We start from the raw sequence: 25,417 nt of genomic DNA on the forward strand, positions 1-25,417 counted from the left end.
CTTTTCATATGCCTGTTGGTGTATTGACCATCTTTCATTTGATTATTTTCCACTCCTTATGCTTAGAATTTGGAAATTCTGAAACACAAATGAATTTTTGGTGTTGCTGAGAATTGAATTCTGAGAAGACAACGTTGCAGGAATTACAGAGAGCATTTTTGGAGTAGTGCCAAGGGTAATACTTGTCCTTAGAGAAAAAAATGCGAGAGAGCACAACTTGAATTGCGGGGTGGAAAGAACACATTTTCAAAATACCGCCCCTCTAACAAACACTTTCATGAGGGAGACATTTCCCCTTCCCCATAATTTTCTTCTCCATCTCCTCCTACTGTTGAACTATAGATTCTTGCATGCAGTAATTTCCCCATGAAAATGATATGAAAAATATTTTCAGTCTTCTGAGCATAACCAAATATGCAGGTTTTTAACTAGTTCCGTGAGGCATCTAAATCTCATTCCTTGCTTTCTTTGAGTTGAGTCATACAAAGGTTAGTGCTTGTCTTTGCAAAAACCAAGTTAGGTTGGGTTCCTTTGTGACAAGTATTACCCCAGACTTGAGCCTTAATCTCCCCCTGTTTACTATGGAATTACTGTGTCTGCCTTTGAATTCCAGTCCACTGAGACACATGGAAAGCACTTACTGTTCCCCTCTGGTTGAGCCCACCTGAGAGCATTAGGTACAATTCATTCTACAAAAAATGTTTTCATTTCTGTCAGACTTCTCAAGCGATTTTAACCCAGACTCATACATGGTGATTGAAAGAGTTAGTATTATCACAGATTAGCAGAATTATTTCTATTTAGACCAGAGAAGAGAAGGTTGAGGGCGATAATGTCAAAAGTGGATAAATGGGTATTGTTTTTTAATTCAGAAGTGTTACACAGGGGCTTCCCTGGTGGCGCAGTGGTTAAGAATCAGCCTGCCAATGCAGGGGACACGGGTTCGAGCCCTGGTCCGGGAAGATCCCACATGCCACGGAGCAACTAAGCCCAAGCGCCACAACTACTGAGCCTGTGCTCTAGAGCCTACAAGCCACAACTACTGAAGCCCGTGCGCCTAGAGCCTGTGCTCTGCAACAAGAGAAGCCTCCGCAATGAGAAGCCTGTGCACCGCAACGAAGAGTAGCCCACACTCGCCGCAAATAGAGAAAGCCCGCGTGCAGCAACAAAGACCCAACGCAGCCAAAATAAAATTAAATTAAAAAAAAAAGGTGTGAAGTACTGATACATGCTACAAGATGGATAAACCTTGAAAATATCATGCTAAGTGAAAGAAGCCAGACACAAAAGGCCACATGTTAAAAAAAAAAAAAAGCCACGTATTGTGTGATTCCATTTATATGAAATGTCTAGAACGGACACATCCATAGAGACAGAAAACTGATTACTGGTTGCCATAGGCTAGGGAGAATGGGAATTAAGTGCTCATGGGTATGGGACTTCTTTTGGGAGTAATGAGAATGTTCTGAAATTAGATACAGTAGTGGGCATGGTTATAGAACGTTGTGTGTATATATTAAAAACTACTGAATATTATATTTTAAAGAGTTAGTTTGGGGAATTCCCTGGTGGTCCAGTGGTTAAGACTCCGAGCTTTCACTGCCGAGGGTACAATTCAATCCCTGGTCGGGGAACTAAGATCCCGCAAGCCATGTGGTAGGGAAAAGAAAAGAGTTTTATGATCTGTGAATTCTGTCTCAATTAAAAAACTCTTAATTGCCATTCTCTATTCTTAATGTCTTTAGGTTGTTTCTAAAAGTTGAACACCAAGGAACAACATTTATGTGATTATTGCCGTGTAAACATTTTCACTGCAGGTCCAGGCGCTAGGGTTATATTATCTTCTCTACAGGATTAACATCACAGACCACCTAAAAAACAGTATTTCATGCATCAAGGTCCAGATGAATTCTCTTTTCTGTACTATCAACTACAGCTTTTTTGTTTTCCTGGAGTTCCTACTTATCTTTCTTTTTCATGTGGACAAAAAATAATGTTCTTTCATCATCTAGTGTGATTACCATGCTCTCGGTTACAAGGCATCCCCTTACTTCTCAGAGCCACCATCATCTTGTCCCAGCCCACCAGCCACTGTCCTCACTGTTTCACTGCCTTGGCTCAACATTTTATTGAATTTCTTGTTGTCTTCTTTTTTTGTTCTGTTCCCTTATTTTGAAGCCTCTTAAATGGGTATACCCTCTTGGAAATTCCGAATTAGAAAAAGTACAGGAGAGATAAACTTTCTGAATCCTAGCATGTCTGAAAATATCTTAATTTTGTTCTTCTACTTTGCCTGTGCCTCAGTTTTCTCATCTGTGCGATGGGGGTGATCATAAATTGCACCTACCTCAGCGTTGTTAATGAGGATTAAGTGTGTTAGTGTGCGAAAAGCTGTTAGACAATCTTTGGCACATAGTAAATTTGTTCAGTAAACGTTAGACCTTAATGTTGTAATTGAAGCCCATTAGATGTACCATAGCGTTCAGCACTCTGAAAACGTTATATGGACTAACAGTAAAGTAATAAGATGAAAGTTTGTGTGATTAAGTAAATAATCCTATTACCGTAGTTGCACTGTAAGCTTATGAATTATTCCTTAGTGTTTTTCTTCTCATTTCATGAAGTCATAATCAGTGTTGTAGGATTTACTTGTGCTTTTTTTTTTTTTTTTAGGTCACTAGGCTGTTCTCAGCTCTCTGGATTTTTAGTAAGGCACAGTCTATTCCAGGAAATGGCTTTAAATTGTAATGCAGATTTGATTTAGATGTATGAAAGCAGCTTGGGAGAGTAACAATGCAAGCTACTTAAGGAGTTTGGAAAATTTAGGATATTGAAGATTTAAGGAGTAGGTTGGCTCAGGCACAAAAGCTCTAAAACATAAAACCATCAGGCTGATCAATCTGTAGGGGCTGTTCAAGAGGATTCTGGGGGCATTTAGGCTATAGACACTAAGTGATGTCTGCCATGGGGTAGTCGGTGCATTTGTCAATCCTGGCCTCACCTTAACCCTTTCTCAAGAAGGAAGGGACAAAGGGTTATGAGGAGGCTCTGACAGGGAGACTGGGTCTGGTCTCGGGTACTCAGAAATGTGCCTGGGGAAGTTTGAGTGAGCTCAGTCGGATGATGTTAATTTGGCAAAGCGATGGAGGTTGAGAGAACTGTGTGTTCAAAAGATCCTAGGAGGAGGGGAGCAGGTCAGTGTATCTGAAACACAAAACTAGAAAGGAGAGGCGGGTACATGCTCCAGTTAGACGAGGTACCCATTCAATCAGGGCGTCCATCATGGGCCACGCTGAAGCCTGGGGCTTTATTCCAAGAGCAGTCGAAGGGCTTTGTCTTGGGAAGTGACAAAAACAGATTTATAGTGAGGAGAAGGAAACGGATAGGGACAAGGGTAGATTCGAGCACTCCTCTTTGGAAGCTATTATGGGGTCCAGCAGTGGTTGTATCTTTGACCAGGGCAACAGCTGTGGGATGGAGAGAATCAGGGGAGGTGAGAGTTATTGGGAAATAAATCTCCGGGATGTGCTGGGGGTGGGGTAGGGAGGCATCCAGGATGACACTTTGGATTTCCCACTTGTAGAACTGGGCGGAAGGTGGGAGAAATTATCACATATAGAACTGCTTCCTCTCACAAATGAGTGTACGGAAGGGACTCGGATTTGAAAGGAAAAGGGTTTCTGGGTAACTTCTTTGCAGCCCTGGTATTTTCTCCGACCTTCCAGGAGTCTGTGGGGCATCCTTCCCCAGAGGACCACTTGGCCACTCTACTGAGCATAAGCCGTTTTCATTTTCTTTTGTATCTGCCTGGAAGTTTAGAGCAAATGAAAACACGCCAACACTGTATAAACAAAACAGCCACTCAGATCTTCCCATTTTCTCAGGTTGGTGCCAAACAGGTCTTATCTAAAAAGCAAAGCAGCTAAAAAGGCACAGAGGCAATAATTGCTTTGCTATTCCAGGAACTGGCAGCCACATGTGCAAAACTATTAAAGAGCACAATTTCAAACTTCTGCTGAAAAGTTACAAGGAAATGGCTAAAATCTCTCTAGAACCCATTCCTCGCTGGGGCAAAAGGACCTGGAAAACATATTTTAACAAAACAGTGTTTAACGATATTCGTAATTTGAGTCATCTGTCTTTTTTTCTTGGTCAGTCTAGCTAAAAGTTTGTCAATTTCGTTGATCTTTTCAAAGCACCAGCTTTTGGATTCATTGATTTTTCTCTGTTACTTTTCTCTGTTTTAGCTGCATCTCATAAGTTTTGATATGTTGTGTCTTAATTTTTATTCCTTTAGAAGTATTTACTAATTTCTCTTGTGATTTCTTCTTTGACCCATTGGTTATTTAAGAGTGAGTTGTTTTATTTACACCTATTTGTGAATTTCTCAAATTTCTTTTTTTGTAAATAAATTTATTTATTTTATTTTTTATTTTTATTTTTGGCTGCATTGGGTCTTTGTTGCTGCGAGCGGGCTTTCTCTAGTTGTGGTGAGTGGGGACTACTCTTCGTTGCAGTGCATGTTGCAGTGGCTTCTCTTGTTGCGGAGCACAGACTCTAGGCACGCGGGCTTCAGTAGTTGTGGCACGCGGGCCCAGTAGTTGTGGCTTGCGGGCTGTAGAGCACAGGCTCAGTAGTTGTGGTTGCACAGGCTTAGTTGCTCCATGGCATATGGGATCTTCCGGGACCAGGGCTCGAACCCATGTTCCCTGCTTTGGCTGGCAGATTCTTAACCAAGGGGCCACCAGGGATGCCCTCAAATTTCTAATTTCATTCCATTGTTGTTAGAGAACATGCTTTGAGTGAATTCAGTCCTTTTAAATTTATTGAAGTTTGTTTTATGGTCTAGCAATTGGTCTATCGTGGAGACTGTTCCTTCTGCACTGAAGAGAAGGTATTCTGCTGTGTTGGGTGGAGTGTTCTATGTTATGTTAGGTCTGGTTGGTTTATGGTGTTCATGTCTTTTGTTTCCTTGTTGATCTTCTGCCTAACTGTTCTATCCATTATTGAGAGTGGGGTTTTGAAGTCTCCAACTATTATAGTTTAATAATCTATTTCTCCCATTAATTTTTGCTTTATGTATTTCAGGGCTCTCTTAGGGGCATACATGTTTATAATTGTATCTTCCTGATGGGTTGACCTCTTTGTCATTATAAATTGTCCCTCTTCATGTGGAGAACAGGGAACCCTCCTACACTGTTGGTGGGAATGTAAATTGGTACCACCATTATGGAGAACAGTATGGAGGTTCCTTAAAAAACTTAAAATAGAACTACTGTATGATCCAGCAATCCCACTCCTGGACATATATCTGGAGAAAACTCTAATTCGAAAAGATACATGCACTCCAGTGTTCATAGCAGCACTATTTACAATAGCCAAGACATGAAAGCAACCTAACTGTCCATTGACAGATGAATGGATAAAGAAAAGGTGGAATATTATTCAGCCATAAAAAAGAATGGGATTGATATATATACACTAATATGTATAAAATGGATCACTAATAAGAGCCTGCTGTATAAATAAATAAATAAATAAAATTCCAAAAAAAATGAAATAATGCCATTTGCATCCACATGGATGGACCCAGAGATTGTCATACTAAGTGAAGTAAGTCAGACAGAGAAAGACAAATATCAAATGATAATGCTTATATATGCAGTCTAAAAAAATGATACAAATGAACTTATTTACAAAACAGAAATAGAGTCATAGATGCAGAAAACAAACTTATGGTTACCACGGGGGGAAAGCGGGGGAGGGATAAATTGGGAGATTGGGATTGACATATACACACTACTATATATAAAATACATAACTGATAAGGACCTACTGTAGAGCACAGGGAACTCTACTCAATACTCTGTAATGACCTATATGGGAAAAGAATCTTAAAAAGAGGATATATGTATATGTATAACTGATTCACTTTGCTGAACAGCAGAAACTAACACAACGTTGTAAATCAGCTATACTCCAGTAAAAATTTTTTTAAAAAATTCTCTGCTTCATAATAAAAAAGATGTCCCCCTTTATTTCTGGTAGTGTTTTTGTTTTAAATTCTACTTTGTCTGATATTAATACAGCTATTCCAGCTTTCTTATGGCTACTGTTTGCATGATTCTTTTTCCCATCTATACTTTCAACCAATTTGTAACTTTGCATCTAAATTCTCTTGTAGATGGCTTATAGATAGATCTTTTTTTAAAAAAATATTTATTTATCTAGGCTGCGCCGGGTCTTAGTTGTGGCATGCGGGATCTTCATTGCAGCATGTTTTAGTTGCGGCATGTGGACTCTTAGTTGAGGCATGAAGACTCGTAGTTGCAGCATGCATGTGGGATCTAGCTCCCTGACCAGAGCTCGAACCCAGGCCCCCTGCATTGGGAGCTCGGATTCTTACCCACTGGACCACCAGGGAAGTCCCTCTTGTTGTTGTTTTTTTTTTTAAATCAAGCCTGATTATCTCTGCTTTGGATTGCTTAATCAACTCACAATTAGTGTTATTGATATAGTTGGATTTACATCTGCTGTTTTACCTTTTGCTTTCTATATCTCATGTCTTACGTCTTTTTATGTTCCTCTATCTCCCTTCACTGCTTTCTTTTGCATTGAGTGACTATTTTCTAGTGTAGCACTTACATTATTTTAATGATTTTTTTTAAACTATTTAAAAAGTTATTTTCTTAGTATTTACTCTTAGGCTTACCATATACATCATAATGTATCAGAATTTATTTCAGATTTATACTATAGTAACTTAATTCCAGTGAAACATGGAAACTTCAGTCCTCCTCCCTCTTTTTGTTCTATTATTATTATATGTATTACAGCTGTGTGTGTTACAAAGCCAACAGTACATTGTTATAATTATTACTTTATATATTTTTAAGTCATTTGAAGAAGCTGAGAGAAGAAATGGAGAGTATATATTTATAGAGTTTGTTATATTAACCTATTTATTTACCGTTTCTGGCTCTCTTCATTGGTGTCAGCGGATATGAGTTACCATCTGGTACCATTCCCTTCCTCTAATATAGCTTTCTTCGCACACATCTCCTCTGTGCAGTTATTGTCAAATATACTACATTTCTATCCATTATAGGCCCAACAGTACAATTCTAGACATACTGTTTTATACTATTGCTTTTTAAATCAGTTAAGACAAGAAAGGATAAATATGTGTTTATACTATTTTTTTAGTTACATAATTACCTTTACTGGCACTCTTTTTTCATGTGGATTCAAATTGCTGTCTGGGGTGGCTTGTGATATTTGAAGTGCCATTTACATTAACTCCCACTTATTTGTTTTTAAAAAAACAAGAAACCAAAATAACACACAACAAAAGAGGAAATTCTCTTCAGCCATTCTGTTTTTTCCCCATCAATTCTGTAATGCAAATGCTGCTATATGACACTGTTAACCTTAAAATAGCAGTCACCACACTATTCATGGTTCCCCACGTGTCTGAATGCTTGATTTTCCCTAAAAAGAGGCACTAATGGTTAGGAGTTGGCAGCCTCTGCACACCATACCTGACATCCAGGCACAAGACCAGAGGATGGAACTGTGCTGAAACAGTAAAAACAGGCTTGTAACAACCATCAGCAGGCTAGAGCTTAAAAGTCTTAAAAGGAGAGAATTTTAATTGCCTTGATTACTTTGGCAAGATGGTGTTTTGTGTTGTTCCTACCTTCTGATGACTGTAAATTATGTTTTGTTGAGCTTTTGTTTAATTTTGTTCTGATTATAAAAGTGGTACATTCTCATTGAGAATATTTAGGAAATTCAAAAAAAGAAAAAAGAAAAAGAAATTCACAACCCAGCAATAACTACTCAATTTTTTGTTTTTACTCTTAATATTTTGGAGAGTCTTTTCTCCCTTCCTTCCTCCCTCCCTCCCTCCCTCCCTCCCTTCCTTCCTCTCTCTCTAATGTGTATATGTTTATATATACATATAATATTTAATGGCATCTAAATTTGGACTTAGTTTCCTTTAAGCCTAAGACTTATATAATAGTCATGTTCCCATCTGTTTATCTTGTTTCTGATAACAACTTTGCCTATATCACCTAATATTTAATATATAGTGTTCCTATTGTTATTTTCTATTTTTAAATTGTTTATAGCTGTAGTTTCCATTTCTACCAGAACCAAAAGTTTATCAAAAAGTTCTTTTAAATTTCCAAGTGTTGGGGGATTCCCTGGTGGTCCAGTGGTTAGGACTCAGTGCTTTCACTGCTGGGTTCAATTCCTGGTCGGGGAACTAAGATCCCACAAGCTGCGCAGCATGGCAAAAAAAAAAAAAAAAAAAAAAATTCCAACTGTTGGGGTTTTGATTTAGACTTCTGCTATTTTAAGTGAGGTTTTTTTGAGGGGTGAGGGAAGGCGTGACAGTGAGTCCTGTATAGTTTCGTTTGGAATTTATTTAGGTTTTTATTGTGGTTTACTATATGATTAGTTTTTATAAATGTTCCATGAACACATAAAAAGAAAATATAACCCTTGTTATCATGAATCAAAATCACTTCTTTTTGTTTGTTGTCTGCTAAATCTTTGATCATCCTTTTATTGTAACATTTCAGTCTCATTTTGTTTTAGACTTGTCTCTTGTAAGCAAAAATGTCACTGGGTTTTATTTTTTTCCACCCAATATGAAAGTTATTTCCTTTTAATATGGAAGTGTAGTATCTTTTTTTATTATAACTAATAGTATGATCTTGTTTCATCTTATTTTATTTTTACTTTTCCTTTAACATTTGCTATTTGCTATATGCACTATATCTTCTCTAGTGATTTGAAAATTCACATCCTGTTTTAATCATTCCTTTAAGTTTTGCAAAAAGCATTCTCAACCTTTACTTTTTCTGATTATCGAGGTCAAGGTAATCAATACGTGGAACAATATTTTTTGTCTTCCCTCCCCTTCCTCATTTATGTTCCTTCAAGCCACCTCCACCTACAATAAAACATGTAGCTCTCAGAATGTTATTAGTACTTTTTTTTGCATTGAATATTATACTTTAAAATTTTTATTTTCAGTCAGTATTTCATATTTATAGTGATAATTTAGACATAACTATTTTGCTGGTTTCACTGTACACTACTAGATCTTTTCTGTCTTGAGCTCTTAATTTTGATGCTTCTTAGACATCTAGAGGAGATCTTCAAATAGTAGTTTCAGAGAAAGGGATGTGTTTGAACCTCTGCATGTGTACCTTTTTTTTTTTTAAGTGTTTATTGAATTTGTTACAATATTGCTTCTTTTTTATATGAATTTATTTTATTGTATTTGTTTTATTTTGGCTGTGTTGGGTCTTTGTTGCTGCAGGCTGTCTTTCTCTAGTTGTGGCGAGCGGGGGCTACTCTTCGTTGTGGTGTGTGGGCTTCTCATTGCGGTGGCTTCTCTTGTTGGGAGCACGGGCTCTAGGTGTGCCAGCTTCAGTACTTGTGGCTCGTGGGCTCTAGAGCGCAGGCTCAGTAGTTGTGGCGCACAGGCTTAGTTGCTCCATGGCATGTGGGATCTTCCCGGACCAGGGCTCGAACCTGTGTCTCCTGCATTGGCAGGCGGATTCTTAACCACTGTGCCACCAGGGAAGCCACTTGCATGTGTACATTTTCACACAGATGCCAGCTGGGCCATACGTAAAATTGTGGAGTAACTCTCTTTTCTTCCCAAATTTGTTTGCCGATGTTTCTTTGTATTCTGGCCAGCAGCGCTACCTCTTTACCTAATTTGCTCTGGGGCTTCCATCATCATGGCTTTTTGGCCGTATGCTTTTTCCAGTTGTTGGCCCTCTGTTGTTACCCCATCCTTGAAACCCCTTGCCTGCCCTCATGGACACTGGGCTGATCTCAGTTCCATTCAGTTCCTTTACATTTTCTCTCCTTCCTTCCTTAAGTCGTCATGCTGGGGAGACACGACTGTGTGCCAGGTAGACCAGTTAATGACAATGAAAGTTCACTTGATCGTGGGCAAGCGCATAAATCCTATTTAACTGGCTTTTACCAACTGAAAAAATGCCAATGTATTTTAATGTGAAGAGAAATACTGAAGAAAGGAGAAAAAAAAAGATGAAGTAAGATTTTACACAAACTTCCAGATTAGATGATGCTAAAGATCTATAGAAGTTTTCTGAATATACAATCTCTCTATAGATTTACGATTTTGTTTGTTTTGTCCACATCAATGCCTTAATCATGGATTTCAGTCTTTGGAAGAAGATGTGGTGGCCCTCATGGGCTGGGGAAAGTAGTAGTTTCTTCAGTTTTAATTGGCTTTTCTGACAAAAGTTTATAAATTCTGCAAGTCCATGTTACCATACAAGCTGAAAACAACTTTTTTTCATTTAAATAATTTATTTGTTGGAATTCCCTGGCAGTCCAGTGGTTAGGACTCCACGTTTCACTGCCGAGGGCCCAGGTTCAATCCCTGGTTGCGGAACTAAGATCCCGCAAGCCGCGTGGAGTGACCAAAATGAAATAAATAAACAAACAAATTATTTGCTATTTGAATGCTAGAGTAAATTCAGAACAGGAATTGGCAATTGCTGTTGTCCTCTATCAATGATAACAATTCAATTCAACAAACGTCTTCTGAATACTTACTATGTGTAAGTATACTTACTATGTGTAATGCACTGGGATAAACAAACAATTTTTGAATTCTTATTTGGTAATTGGGTGCTCATTAAATTATGTTCATACAAGGGGATATCTTTTGCAGCCATTAATAATTTTTGAAGAATATTTAAAGATATGGGAAATGCTGATAATAATATATTCAGTTAGGAAAAGCACTTCACAAAGTGATACATTCAGTATGATTTCTAATTTAGCTTAAAAACATTTTGAAAGACTAAAAAGAATATGTACCTAAATGTTACTATTGTTTATTTCTGGATGAGTAAAAAAACCCTTTTCCATATTCTAATTTTTCTATAAGGAAAAACAAATCAATTTAATAACCAGATAATAGTATGATTTTGTTGTTTTTTAAGGATATAGTGCAGCTCTGTAGGATTATAAGGAATAGGCACAATCATCCCCATTTCAGGAATCCACTTTGACCTCTCAGAAAAGGTGAGATGGAAGCTGGGCCTTGAAATGAGGGCAAAATATTAATAGGCAAATACGAAGAAAGAATGATGCGTACACCAAGCAGAAGAGCCCATTGAAAAAATGTGCAGTATTGAGCGGGAACACAGCAAATGAAGTGGGGTGAGTGGTGAGAGAGGCAGGGCTGAGAGGATCTTGAAACTATGGTAAGGAGGCCAGATTTTGCTCTGCCTATTGGGGGAAGACATTGAAGGTTTTAAATTTGGGGTGAGAGAATCAGATCAAGAGTAAATCTGTGCTCTAGACAGGTGATTCCAAAACGAGTAGGTTGAATGGAAGGCCGGAGACCAGAGGCAGGGGAACCCTTAGGAGGCGTGCTCCTGGTTCCTTCTGTTTCTCTGGCTGAGCCTTCTCAGTTGTGTTCCCCAGGCTTTCTTCCTTCCTCTCCCCCTAATTGTTGGATGCTGCTGGGTCCTGCCTCCCATCCCTATTCTGCCTTGGCTCTACCATCCTTCAGGATGCTGTCCATTTCAGTGGTCCAGCCTAGGTCTTTTTTATGGACTCCAAACCAGTATGTGTTTAATTATGTCGAGGTCACCTTCACCTAGTTGCTTCCTGACTCCTCAACCTCACAGAAACTTCTGTCTTCCTTCTGAAGTCTGCTTCTCCTCCTCCTCCCTCGAGCCCCGGAACATAGTCCCCTTTTCCCCATCCTACCAGTTAACTGAGCCGGAAACCTCAGTGTCCTTACAAAACATACAGAGGGACAACTATTGTATGATTTCACTTATATGAAGTACTTAGAATAGGCAAATTCATAGAGATAGGAAGTAGAATGGTGGCTGCCAGGGGTGGGGGGGTGGGAGGGGGATGGCGAGTTAGTGTTTCATGGGTAAAGAGTTTCTGTTTGGGATGGTGAAAAAGTTCTGGAGATAGTTGCACCATACTGTGGCAGTAATTAATGCCACTGAATGGTATACTTTAAAATGGTTAAAATGGTAAATTTTCTGTGATGTATATTTTACCACAATTAAAAACTAAAATAAGATAAAATAAAATAAAACCTGTTCAACTTGGTTTGAACCAGTTTCTCTCAGACTTATTTGATTATGGAGCCCTCTGATCAAAAGGGGAAAAAAAATGTTTTAAAGTGGAACATAATATTCACATCCTTTAGATGTAAGAGGAACATACTTTGGGGAACATTCCACTATTTGAGGGCAAGGAAGAGGAATTAAGTTCCTCATTTCCTCACACACTGGTGGAACTCAATGCATTTCTTTTTAAGAAACATTATTAGAAATGGTGGTTGGGCTTTTATGTAGGAAAACTGTGGGTCAGTTAGCCTTCCCCAGGCTGACCTAATGATATTATTTCTATGGGAGCTTCAAAACACTTTAGCCTGAAAAGGAAATTCTAGGACACAATCCACTCAAATTGGAGGCAGATTTACTTCAACAATTCTAAGTACACAGTCTCACTTTATGCAGAGCTTTGCAAATTACTTTGAAAAGATAGGAGTTTCTCCCTATTTTGGGTAACTTCTACCTCTCTTCTCTGGGCCACCTTCTGATAACCTCCTATCCTGCGTAGATGCCAAGACTCTTGCTTTGGTTACCTTTCTGAGTTCTTGTTTCAAGACCCTATCTAATGCCCCAAGCCCTGTACAACTCAAGAGGGTGCTCTTGTGCAGTACACAACCTGTGCAGCTGCCCATGTCAATAAACACCCTCAGGTCCCTTTCTAATTCTGTCTACTGTACACCCCAGGAATAGGAATCCTGCCTTGCAATTTCAGCATAGGGTCACCTTTTCCATACCAATTTATTTCTTTAATTGAAAAACACATGCTTTTTATAAAAACTTCAAACCTTACAGAAGTACATTTCCCACAATCCTCTCTTAGGTAATTATCGTTAACAATTGCTATATAATTTTTTTAGTTTTTTCCCCCATTCATATACTAATAGATGTGTGTGCACTTTACTGAAACTCCTGCTATACCTACTGTTTGCAGCTTACTTTTTCTTTTTTTTTTCCACTTAACTATGCATCTGGGGCTTCTTTCCATTTTGGCAAGTAGAGATCTATTTCATGATTTAATGGCTGTATTGTATTTCATTATTTGGATGTACCTTGATTTATCTAGCTGGTCGCATTGATAGACAATTGGAGTTTTTCCAGCTTTGTGCTATTGCATATAATGAAGCCATGAATAATCTGAAGCATATAAATCTTCGCACAATTGCAAAAGAGTTTCTCTAGGAAAAATTCCTGGGTAGAGTAACTAGGTCAAATGATGTAAACATCTTAAATTTTAATAGACAAAATCATCTTCCTAAAGGATTTAATCACTTCGCTCTCCCACCAGTGTGATCAAGGGTCTATTCCCTCCACCTCACCAACACTGGCAAACCTTTTTCATCTTTACTAATCTGATAGGTGAGAAGTTTTAGTTTGTGTTAAAAAGATTTTTTTTTACATGTCTTCCCATTGTAAAATTCTGTAGTGATACTGAATACTTGAGGTTGAACATTTTTCATTTGTTTATCGGCCATTTGTATTTCTTTGAGTCCTTCCCCGGCTTCTACTTGGCTGTGCACTTCAATTCCTCATTTCTGTGCTCTACCTGCCAGGATGGGAAATCTGTTCCCTCTCTTCAGACCCCTGTGCTGACTACCACTTCCTGCCTCAGAGCTGGAAGGAGTGATGTCCAGCCCAGGACTTCTGGTGGGAGAGACCTGGGGTGAGTCCCAGCTGCTCCACATATTTGTGTGACTTTTGATAATTTTCCTAACTTCTCTATGCCCCAGTTTCCTCATCTGAAAACTGAGATGGTAATTTTGCTTACAACAAAGGGTTGCCTTCAGGATTAAATGGGATAATTGTTATGTAAAGCATTTAGTCCTTGCTTCATACAGTGTAAACGTTCAGGAAACACTAACTATTGTTATTATTGCTATAATAAAGTGTACTCTTGTTTTCTAAATTATGCTTCCTAGCCAGTATCAGTATTGAGATGGTGAGGATATGGAGAAAACCTTTGAAAATGGAACTATGCTAAAACATTTACAGTGTTCTTACATCTTCTGTATTCCCATAATTGTCTTGGGGTTCAAACATTAATGAGGCAGCTTGGCTCTGAATATAACACTTTCCAGTATTATTCTGCTTGTGCACATCTGTTTTCTCTCTTTATTGTAACTGAGTTACATGTAATCAGAGGTTACAAACTAATGTGGCTAAATGTAGCTCACCAGTTTCTCATGTTTATAGAGTGTTATGAGTTGTTTTTTAATTTTGGCCAACATTTAGAAGTAGGATGTTCATATAAAAATCTACATTTTCAGCTTTTCTTGAGTAATAGGAAATGTTGACTAGCATCCACCAGAGCTGGGTCGCTGCGCCCTCTTTAGACGGGGCGTGGGTTCTCCAGGTTCCTGTTGCCACCCCTCTCCCCCCACCGGTTCTTCCCCTTTCCCTCTCCCATGCAGCTGGTTATCATTTATAATTCATCATCATACTTGGCTTGTTGTTTTCCTTAATATATCCTGGTACCCATGTCTCTACTAAAAGTGGGAAACTAAGACAAAAATATTATATTGAACATATTTCTGTGTATAAGTGAAGGATTGCCCCATGTGTTTAATTTGCCAAGAAAGTGAATCTGTTCATTTTATTTTATTTTTAAATTTATTTATTTATTTATTTTTGGCTGAGTTGGGTCTTCGTTGCTGCGCACAGGCTTTCTCTAGTTGCAGCGAGCAGGGGCTACTCTTCCTTGCGGTGCACGGGCTTCTCATTGCGGTGGCCTCTTCTGTTGCAGAGCACGGACTCTAGGTGCACGGGCTTCAGTAGTTGTGGCTCGCGGGCTCTAGAGCGCAGGCTCAGTAGTTGTGGCGCATGGGCTTAGTTGCTCTGCGGCATGTGGGATCTTCCCTGACCAGGGCTCGAACCCATGTCCCCTGCATTGGCAGGCAGATTCTTAACCATTGCGCCATCAGGGAAGCTCCAATCTGTTCATTTTAGCCATGATGTTCATTCATTGACCTAACCTGCCCCTGGAGACAATAGAGATATGAATTCTATATGAATCCGTCCTAACAACCTGCCTCTACTGGGCGTTTAAGGGCCCTCTCTGCTCCTTTTCCCCAGTGATTCTCAACCTTAACTCGGAAGTTTGAAAAGATACCGAGGCCTAGGTGTTGGGTTGTTCTACCCCCCACCCCCGCCCCTCCTCCTGCAAAGAGCAGGAGAACCTTTTTGGATGGATCAAGGGGAGGAGCGTTTACTGGCTTTGTGTCCAGGGACATGATCTGTCTTTCTTGGCATGCTGCCTCTTAGGATCCCCAGCTTTCCCCATAAAACTGAGGGTTAGGAGTCCCGGCATTCGTGCGCTGAAGGCCAAGAGGGCGAATGAGACCAGCCGTGCCCTCCTTCTCAGGGAGGAGAGAAGTGCTTCCATTCTTTTCCCTTGGTATGTTCCTTTCTTTGGACTGCCCGTCCTTAACTCTCAAAGTGGTAAGACATAGAGGGTCAAGCTTTGGCTGTGGACTTGAGGACAGTGAAGCCAGGCTGCGTGCCTGGCTCTCACCCCCAGGACAGCTCTCCCTGGGCAACAGGGCCCACCAGTTGCCGGCGGGGAGGCCCGCTCACTGGGCTTGGAGCCCCTGTTGGGGCTGAGGACAGAGCAAGTGTGATAATGCCTCAGCTTGAGCAGCATCTTGTCCAGTTTCCCCCCGAAGTGTGGCTCAGCACGGCCGGTTGAGGACCTGGGTGGTCAGGCCCCAGTGGCAGATCCCTCATCAAATCTCAGCATCACAGCACTGACCCCTCCCGGCTTCCACAAGCATACACGAGGGCTCTATCCTGTGTTCCCAGGCAGCCTGTGCTTCCTTTTCAAGTATTTATATTTTATCATCATTTTTTGTTTATATGTCTGTTTCCCATACCAGAATCTAAGCTCCTTGACTGCAGGGACTGTACTTTATCATTTTAATAACTTTGGTGCCCAGGGCATAATTGGTGTTTGAGAAATATTCTCTAATGGATTTAAATTTTCGTAATTTTATTGACTCTTTTGCCATATGAAAAGCTGTTTTCTAGGTGCTATGGGAACATAGGAGGTTTAAAATGTAGTTTATGTTCTGAAGGAACTTGTCATCCACTTGGGGAGATAAGCTCAATCATTCATTCCTTCAGTCATTCATTTGACATATACTGAGCGTCTAAGCTCTGGTCAGTTTGGTGCTGGGGATATGATATCAAGGTGTGTACTCCACTCTCAAGTGGCTTCCAGTTAGTAGGAGAGATGGATATAAAATGATAGAAAATGAGCACAACGTAAGGTGATAAGTGCAATGATATGATTCCTAACAATTGTTAAAAATATGGAGTAAAAAATAAATAGCTCAAAAGAGTAATGGAGGAACTAACACAAAGCAGTGCATGACTTGGTAGTTGTGATTAGAAGTAAAGCCCAGCTTTCCTAGGGGCCACCGAGGGGACATTGAGAAGCGTCTGCTGAGAAAGCGTCTCCCGTGAAATCAGTGGTGCACAGTGCACGTCCGTACAGCTAAGGTGCAGCAAAGGCCCACGTTAAAAACACCCGTCCGACCTGCTTGACCTAGTGTTTCCCAAGCTTATGTGAGTGAGACGCTCTTTTCTCCCCACTATTTAACTAACATCCTATGGAACTGACGTTCCTTAAAGTCATTTTGGGAAATGCCAGTGTAGATACCATCTGTAATTAGATAGCTGGTGGCTCTTAACATTTTGCGGGGAGGTGGCTCTTTTGAGAAGTTAACAGTGGGGGGAATTGTGCACAATTCATGCACTCCTTGAAGCCCATCCGAGACCCTTGTCCATGGTCAGGGAAAGAAAAGAAGGGAGCAAATCCCAGGTAGGAGGGATCTGTGTGGGCCAAGACAAAAGAGGATGGAAAAGATGGGTCTTAGTGCCAAGCAGTTTGACTGTGAGGGAGGGAGAGATGAGGCAGAGAGACAGGGGACCACGGTGGAGTTGGAGTTGGCCAACTGTGGAAGGCCTGAGATAGCTGGCATGGAATTACCAGTCGTTAATGACCAATTGCCTGTGAAGGTTAAGGGAGATGCAAGGTCGAGAACGCATCTACTAACGGACACTGGAGTCGTAGAAGGATTATTCACAGAAACAGGAAAGTCACAGAGCCAAAATCTTCCACATGTCAGAACCTATGTTATTATCGTGTTGAAATGCTCCAACTTGCCTTTTTTACCCCCTGCCCTTCGCCCGCCAACTTGCCCTTATTAATTTGTGCTGAATCTCCCAATTGAAAAATTCACTTTCAGAATTGGATTTGCCATCTAACAGGGCATCCTACCTTGAACAATTAAAAATCCGATTGGTCTGACTTCTAATTTTAGAAGGAATCAGGCTGACCTTCGTTGCGCTGTTGCTAACGGGAGCCTGTTACCTGGGTGACTAGATTTACAATATGTCAGTATGCAAATACCATCTGCCTAAGAGGAGGGAGGAAGGCCTTCCTCCTCTGAGGGTTGTCAGAAGTTCTGGAAATGTCTTCCTCTGGGAATGGGGAGGAGGCTTGCCAAAGAGGAGGAAAACCAGGAAAGATGTGATTTTTCAATGTTAGAGTCTTTTCCTCATTCTAGGAGTGAGGACAGGAGTTTGTGGTTTGCCTTACGGACTGTCCTATAAGGTTGATCACTAGGGATATACATGTAAGTCAGATTTTACATTTCTTGGGGAGGGGGGATGGAGCCAAAAGGGTAGCATCTATCACTTCAGTGTATTTAGATTCAGATGACTGCAGTAGTTTAATGAAGCCTTTGAGTATGCAATTCTTGTTTTCCACAATGCCTTTAGGAATCTAATTTCAATTGTTAAGAGCGGCTGAGCCCGCTGCCTTGGGCTCTCAAGAAGGGTGAAGGGAAGTGGATATTTCATCTCACTTTCCCTCACATCAGCTTGACTGGGGAAGCTGAAGGGATTTTCTCCCCAGAATATCTATATTCAGCTTCTGTCCTGCACATTGTTTCAGGCTAAGGTTTACAATCACATATGGAAACATTCAAATCTGAAGGCAGGCAGGGAAGTTCTATTCCTTTTCATGAAATAACTGTCACATCAGCTGTCAGCTTCAGGAATTTCTTCCACCCACGTGTTTTGTGAGTCCAAATTAGATGGACTCATTAATTTTAATTTTTACTTTAAAATCTCAAGGACTTGTATGGATGGGTATGCTTCCTTTAATTGCCGTGTGTCAGAATTTGTGTAGGAGGAAGAGTTTCCAGGAGCAGGGCCAAGAACCTTGGGCTCTTAGCTTCTAATTTTGTCCCCCCTGGTAACTTCCCGTGACCTCCTTCTCTGCTTGCTCTCGTTGGCACTGCCATCTCCCACTTCTTAAAAAACTCCTAATATCCACCTAAAACTGTCAGCAGCATGAAAGAGTGAGGAAAGTCACTTTACTTCCCAGGGTACTTTCACCCAGACTTATAAATAAATAGCTTTTCATGTCAAGCAAGTGACTGAGGAGATTAATGCCAGAGACAAGGGATGGTAAATCCTGGAGCTCGACTGCCTGGGTTCAAATCCCACCTCTGCTACTTTCTAACTGGGTGAAGTTGGGCAAGTTACTCAACTTCTCTGCGCACCAGTTTCTTCATTTGTAAAACAGGGATAAAAATACTACTATCTCATAGAGTTGCTGTGAGGATTAAATAAGTATGAATGCTTTAGGACCATGCTGACCCCAGAAAAGTTAGCACCATGTAGCAGCATTTTTCTTCTTCGCTTTTTTTCCAAAACAAACAACTTTTTATTGAAGTATAGTTGATTTACAATGTTGTGTTTGTTTCTGGTGTACAGCAAGACGATTGAGTTTTTTCAGATTCTTTTCCATTATAGGTTATTACAAGATACTGAATATAGTTCCCTCTGCTACGCAATAAATCCTTGTTGCTTAGCTATTTTATATGTAGTAGTTGTGTATTTGTTAATCCCAAACTCCTAATTTATCCCCCCACCTTTCCCCTTTGGTCACCACAAGTGTGTTTTCTATGTGAGTTTATTTCTGTTTTGTAAATAAGTTCATTTGTATCGTTTTTTTAGATTTCACATATAAGTGATTTCATATGATATTTGTCTTTGTCTGACTTACTTAGTATGATAATCTCTAGGTCCATTCATGTTGCTGCAAATGGCATTATTTCATTCTTTTCTATGGCTGAGTAGTATTCCATTGTATATATATATACCACATCTTCTTAATCCATTCCTCTGTTGGTGAACATTTAGGTTGCTTCCATGTCTTGGCTATTGTAAATAGTGCTGCTGTGAACATAAGGGTGCATGTATCTTTTTGAATTAGAGTTTTTGTCTTTTCCAGATATATGCCCAGAAGTGGGATTGCTGGATCATATGGTAACTCTATTTTTAGTTTTTTAAGGAACCTCCATACTGTCCTCCATAGTGGCTGCACCAATTTACATTCCCACCAACAGTGCAGGAGCGTTCCCTTTTCTCCACACCCTTTTGTGTGGCAGCTTTTATTATTATTTCTGTGTGCACCTTCAGAGGCCCTAGGAAGTAGTGAGGTTTTGCTGTGAGCAAGTAAATGCCCAGGATTTATTTGCAGGCTGTGACTTCCCGCTTCCTTCTTAACAGGCTAATGCCTGTCCACACACAGGTCAAGCCTCATTTCCTGTGTGATGCCCTCCTGGACAGCTGTAGCCTGTGCCGCTCCCTTTCTAACCCTCGCACACTTTCCATATGTGTCGTATAATTAGTACCTTTGGATCTGCTATCTTGGCTCCTAATTGTCTGTAGTGTCATACTTAGCTCTTTGTTGTCCCCGCAGATTAATGAAAAGACACCATGAGCCTGGACAGTTGCCCAGGATGTCTGTTCATCAGACGTGCCCAAGTTTCAAATATGGTGACATGAGCAAGCAAGGCCACACTTGTCCCATAATTTATTCTTGGTTTTTGAAGTCACTTGTTTGACTTTCTACAAGTAACTTAAAATTATCGAAAGTAAGTATGAGACATTATTGGTGGGAATGTCAAATGGTGTACCAGCTGTGGAAAACGGTCTGGCAGTTCCTCAAAAGGTTAAACATAGAGTTATCATATGACCCAGCAAGTCTACCCCTAGATATCTACCCAACAGACATGGACACAAGTCCACACAAAGATTCATACATATATGTTCATCGCGGTATTACTTGTAATAGCCAAAAAGTGGAAATAACCCAAATATCTATCAAGTGATAAATGAACAGATGTGGGATAGCCGTACAATGGAATATTATTTGGCAGTAAAAAAGGAAGGAAATACTGATACATGCTACAACCTGGATGAATCTTAAAAACATTACGCCAGCACTGTTCACCATAGCCAAGACATGGAAACAACCTAAATATCCATTTAGGTTGACGGATGAATGGGTAAATAAGAGGTGGTATGTATATACAATGGAATACTACTCAGCCATAAAAAAGAATGAAATAATGCCATTTGCAGCAACATGGATGGACCTAGAGATGATCATACTAAGTGAAGTAAGTCAGAAAGAGAAAGACAAATATCATACGATATCACTTATATGTGGAATCTAAAATATGACACAAATGAACTTATCTACAAAATAGAAACAGACCAACAGACATAGAGAACATACTTGTGGTTGCAGGGGTGGGTGGGGGTGGAGGAGAGATGGAGTGGGAGTTTGGGATTAACAGGTGCAAACTATTATATACAGAATGGATAAACAACAGGTCCTATTGTATAGCACAGGGAGCTATATTCAATATCCTGTGATAAACCATAATGGAAAAAGTATGATAAAGAATATATATGTATAACTGAATCACTTTTCTGTATACCAGAAATTAACACAACATTGTAAATCAACTATACTTCAATTTAAAAAAACACAGTATGCTAAGTGAAAGAAGTCAGTCACAAAAGGCCACATACTGTATGATTCCATTTATATGGAATGTCCAGAATGAGCATATCCACAGTGACTGAGGGTAGATTAGTGGTTGCCAGGGGCTGGGAGGAGGGGAGAACGGGGAGTTACCGCTAATGGGTGTGGAGTTTCTTTTGGGGATGATGAAAATATTCTGGAATTAGATAGTGGAGACAGTTGCATAGCCTTGTGAATATACTAAAAACTACTGAATTGTATACTTAAAAAAAAAAACAAGCACAACTAGCAAGTATGAGAAACTACTTAAATCCACTGCAGAGTCTAAAGTTATTTCCAAGATTACTTTTTCAAGAGTAGCTGTCACCTAAAATAGAATAGAGAGTGACTTAAACTATAAGAAAAACATGAAAAAGGCAAATTACCCAGAGTGGATTTTTTACCTCAAATCTTTGAATATAAGTCATACGCGTTTGATTCATAAGTAAATTCTGCAAGACTGTTTGCTGCCTTCTACATTGTGATTCTATAATTTACTACATTCCTGGCTGGACCATCAAAATAATCCTGAAAGCAGCTTCTATAAGAGAAATAGAAGTGCCTTTTCAGGTCATGCCCACCACCACCCCTGGACTCCCTAAGGTAATAATTCATGGCTGTCTCTTTGTGGTACCCTACACCATAGTGACTTAACTATTATGAATATGTTGGGGCCTTTTTACTTAAAGGGATTTATTGCATTTTCATCTTCTGTTTGCAGGCAGAGCATTTCAAAGGGACACCCTCCAACCCCCTGAAAAATAGCCATCTCAGTTCATTAGTGCTTTATCAGAAAGGTCTTCTGATTTAAATAAATGGTAGAGTTGAAATCTCTCCCAGGGCTGTCTCAAGTACTTATTTGGAAGACAGATTTGACATGCCCAAGCACCACCTAAAGAGAGCCTTACAACAGTGAGATCCAAGAAAGAAATTAGCGTTGACTTTACAACATCATGTGACCACATCACACCCATTGGGATGGCTATTATTGAAAAACAAACAAAAAATGGAAAGTAACAAGTGTTGGCAAGGATGTGGAGAAACTGGAATCCTTGTGCATTGTTGCTGGGAATAAAATGGTACAGCTGCTGTGGAAAACAGTTTGGTGGTTCCTTAAAAAGTTAAACATAGAATTATCATATGATCCAGCAAATCCACATCTAGGTGTGAACTCAGACAGATACTTGTATACCAACGTTCATAGCAGCATTAGTCACAATAATAGCCAGAGGGTAGAAGCAACCCAAATACCCGTCAGCAGTTGGATGAATAAGCATCCATGGTATACACGTAAAATGGAGTGTTTTTCAGCCTTAAAAAGGAATGGAATTCCGACACATACTACAACATGGATGAACCTTGAAAACACTATGCTAAAGTGAAAAAACCCATCAAGAAAGGACGCACATTGTGTGATTTCACTTACATGAGGTATCTAGAATAGACACGTTCATAGACAGGAAGTAGATTAGAGGTTACTAAGGAGGAGGACCGGAATTGCTATCTAATGGGGACAGAGTTTCTTTCTGAAATGATGAAAAAGTTCAGAAATGGAAGGTGATGTTGGTTGCACAATAATTTTGAATGAACTTAATGCAACTGAATTCTACATTTAAAAATGGCTAAAATGGTAAATTTTATTAACTATATTTTACCACAATTAAAAAATGAAAAAAAGAATCCTGTGAGGAACAACATTCTGGTTCATCATTTTGTCTCTGTGTTCCTTTTTCTCCCCACTCTTTGAAAACACGGTGAATTGTATTTATTTCATCATGGCGTTGCCTCCCTTAGGAGAATACACACAGAGATGGAGGATTACTGACTGTTGACAGAGCAAGAACAGGGCTACCACTCGGCCTTAAAAGTACCACTTGATGGAATCTCTCTCTGGGTCATTAGAATAAGTCTGAGATGCATCAGAAAGTTATTTATTTATTTGTAATTTTATTGAAGTATAGTTGATTTATAATGTTGTATTAGTTTCTGATGTATAGCAAAGTGATTCAGTTACATGCACACACATATATTATACATATTCTTTTTCATATTCTTTTCCATTACGGTTTATTATAGGATATTGAATATAGTCCCCTGTGCTGTACAGTAGGGCCTTGTCGTTTATCCATCCTATATAATAGTTTGCATCTGCTAATCCCAAACTCCCACTCCATCCCTCCTCTACTCCCCCTTTAGCAGCCACAGGTCTGTTGTCTATGTCTGTGAGTCTGTTTCTGTTTCGTAGATAAGTTCATTTGTGTCATATTTTAGATTCCACATATAAGCAATATCATATGATATTTGTCTTTCTCTTTCTGACTTACTTCACTTAGTATGATCATCTCTGGGTCCATCCATGTTGCTGCAGATGGCATTATTTCATTCTTTTTTATGGCTGAGTAGCAGTCCATCGTGTGTGTGTATATATATAACACATCTTCTTTATCCATTCATCTGTCGATGGACATTTAGGTTGCTTCCATGTCTTGGCTATTGTGAGTAGTGTTGCTGTGAACATCGGGGTGGATGTATCTGAAAAAGATAGATTTTTAAATGTAGCAATTCCTGGAAATGTACCCAATTTACTCTGTTTTGACTGTCTTCATGAACTGTCTCAGGAGAGCAGGAGTTGACAACCATATACTTTTCTCCATCAGTTATCTGCTTCTTTTTACCAAGGAAGAAACACCCATAAGCTGCTATTGCTTAGAAGAATGGTGCCTTCCCTACACCCAGCCACATACCCTACGGCTACCTATGGGCTACAGGTACCACTGCAGGCATGTGAAACCTGGGGCCACTCCTCCAAAGTGGGGTGAAGGCAGATGCTGGAATTTTCCAGACTTTGAACCACAGATATAACTTGGTCATAACTCTCTCTCATCATTGCTAGAGAGTTAGCAGAGCCCTGAAACCACTTGCCGTGTCAGCTAGCACTTAAGCAAGCAGAGGGGTTCAGTGACCTTCAAATATTACTGAGGTCTTCTTGTTCTAGGCATGAAGTGTCTTGAATAATTCTTTCAAAACATTAAGAGCTCCCATTGTTCAATTGTACATGAAGCAGCAAGTGCTTCTTTTCGCATTCAGTGTGCTCTTCTGCTCTCAGAAGTTCTCAGACACTAAAACTAATTGCTGTCATTCCTACGGGTGTATTTCTAGCTTTAACCAGAACAACAGCATCTCTTGATGCCACCCATCATTTCCCTGAAGGATTGGTAGGTCCAACAGGCTTCACAAACAGGGGCTTTTCTAATTCTGGAAAGAGCCTGTTACCCCCATAAAGATAGACCACTCTCCTAGAAACACCTCTGGTTATGAGGCCAAGGTTAAGGAGATGAGCACTGACACGACCGGGTGTGGCAAGGAGACGGTGCAGGATATATTTCCCGGAAAGTTCTATCTTAGTTTTCTCCCTTTTTGGTCTTGTGATTGGCTGTGGGTTTCTGCTTTGTAGTAAACACAAGAGCCTTGATTGCTTTCTAAAAGTCAGCCCTGTTACCAAACCTCTCCATTTACTTGAGTTGCAGTTGGTTTCACATTTCTTGGCAAATGGTCCAATGGCTTTTATGTCAGCCTCAAGTTCCTTCAGCTCACAGCCTTGTGTCTTTGAGGTGGAACTCAGGAAACCCTCCTCTTCGCCGGAGACCAGGTCGACCTTGTTCATCGCTCTGCCTCCAGTATCTACAGAGCCTGATGTACTCTGTTTGTTCAGTGCACGAACAAGAAGGGACCAAGAGTGTCCCCCAGCCAACATCTGGAGAAATCCCATGTTCTGCCTCAAGGGCCAACTACCCTTGTAGTTTTGAACTGAGTTCTGGCAGTTCCTGTCTTTGCTCTCTTTGTGGCTTTTCATGCTGCTCTCGAATGGCTAACGTGTTCAGCTTCTCATTTATCAGTACCAGGGGATGACACCTCTTGCCTGAGCCGATGCTTGTAAAGTAGCCTCTACTCACTGCGTGTTATCATTTTGGCTTTTCAATTTGTGCATCAAATGAGTTCTCAGGGCTAGAATACCACCCCCAAGGATGAGTCAGTGTTGGAAGGAGCAGTTAAGATGTGCTCTCTTGGGACTTCCCTGGTGGCGCAGTGGTTAAGAATCCGCCTGCCAGTGCAGGGGACACGGGTTCGAGCCATGGTCTGGGAAGATCCCACATGCCGCGGAGCAGCTGAGCCCGTGCTCCGCAACAAGAGAAGCCACCGCAGTGAGAAGCCCACGCACCACAACGAAGAGTAGCCCCAGCTCGCCGCAACTAGAGAAAGCCCGTGTGCAGCAACGAAGACCCAACACAGCCAAAAATAAAATAAATAAATAAACTTATTTTTTTTTAATGTGCACTCTTACTTTTCATGTACTGTACCCTCCCGTACTCGGTCAAGTGGATTA

The 25,417-nt window shown here is 40.2% G+C and overlaps 1 protein-coding gene across 5 annotated transcripts in view; it reads left to right on the forward strand.

The window, feature by feature from the left end:
* Positions 1-25,417, forward strand: part of PITPNC1 (phosphatidylinositol transfer protein cytoplasmic 1) — a 268,187-nt gene that overhangs the window by 99,492 nt on the left and 143,278 nt on the right. For 2 of the 5 annotated variants that reach the window (XR_014257618.1, XM_082442147.1), the window contains one exon: positions 21,755-25,355. The exons of the other annotated variants lie outside the window; for them this stretch is intronic. Coding sequence is in view for 1 of the 2 variants with exons in the window: in XM_082442147.1 (XP_082298273.1) it covers positions 21,755-21,798 (44 nt within the window). In the remaining variant the exon portion in view is untranslated. Of the gene's footprint in view, positions 1-21,754; positions 25,356-25,417 lie in introns of those variants that run through there. 5 annotated transcript variants of the gene reach the window in all.

This window comes from Balaenoptera physalus (assembly GCF_965194825.1).
Source record: "Balaenoptera physalus genome assembly, chromosome: 20".
Classification (NCBI taxonomy): domain Eukaryota; kingdom Metazoa; phylum Chordata; class Mammalia; order Artiodactyla; family Balaenopteridae; genus Balaenoptera; species Balaenoptera physalus.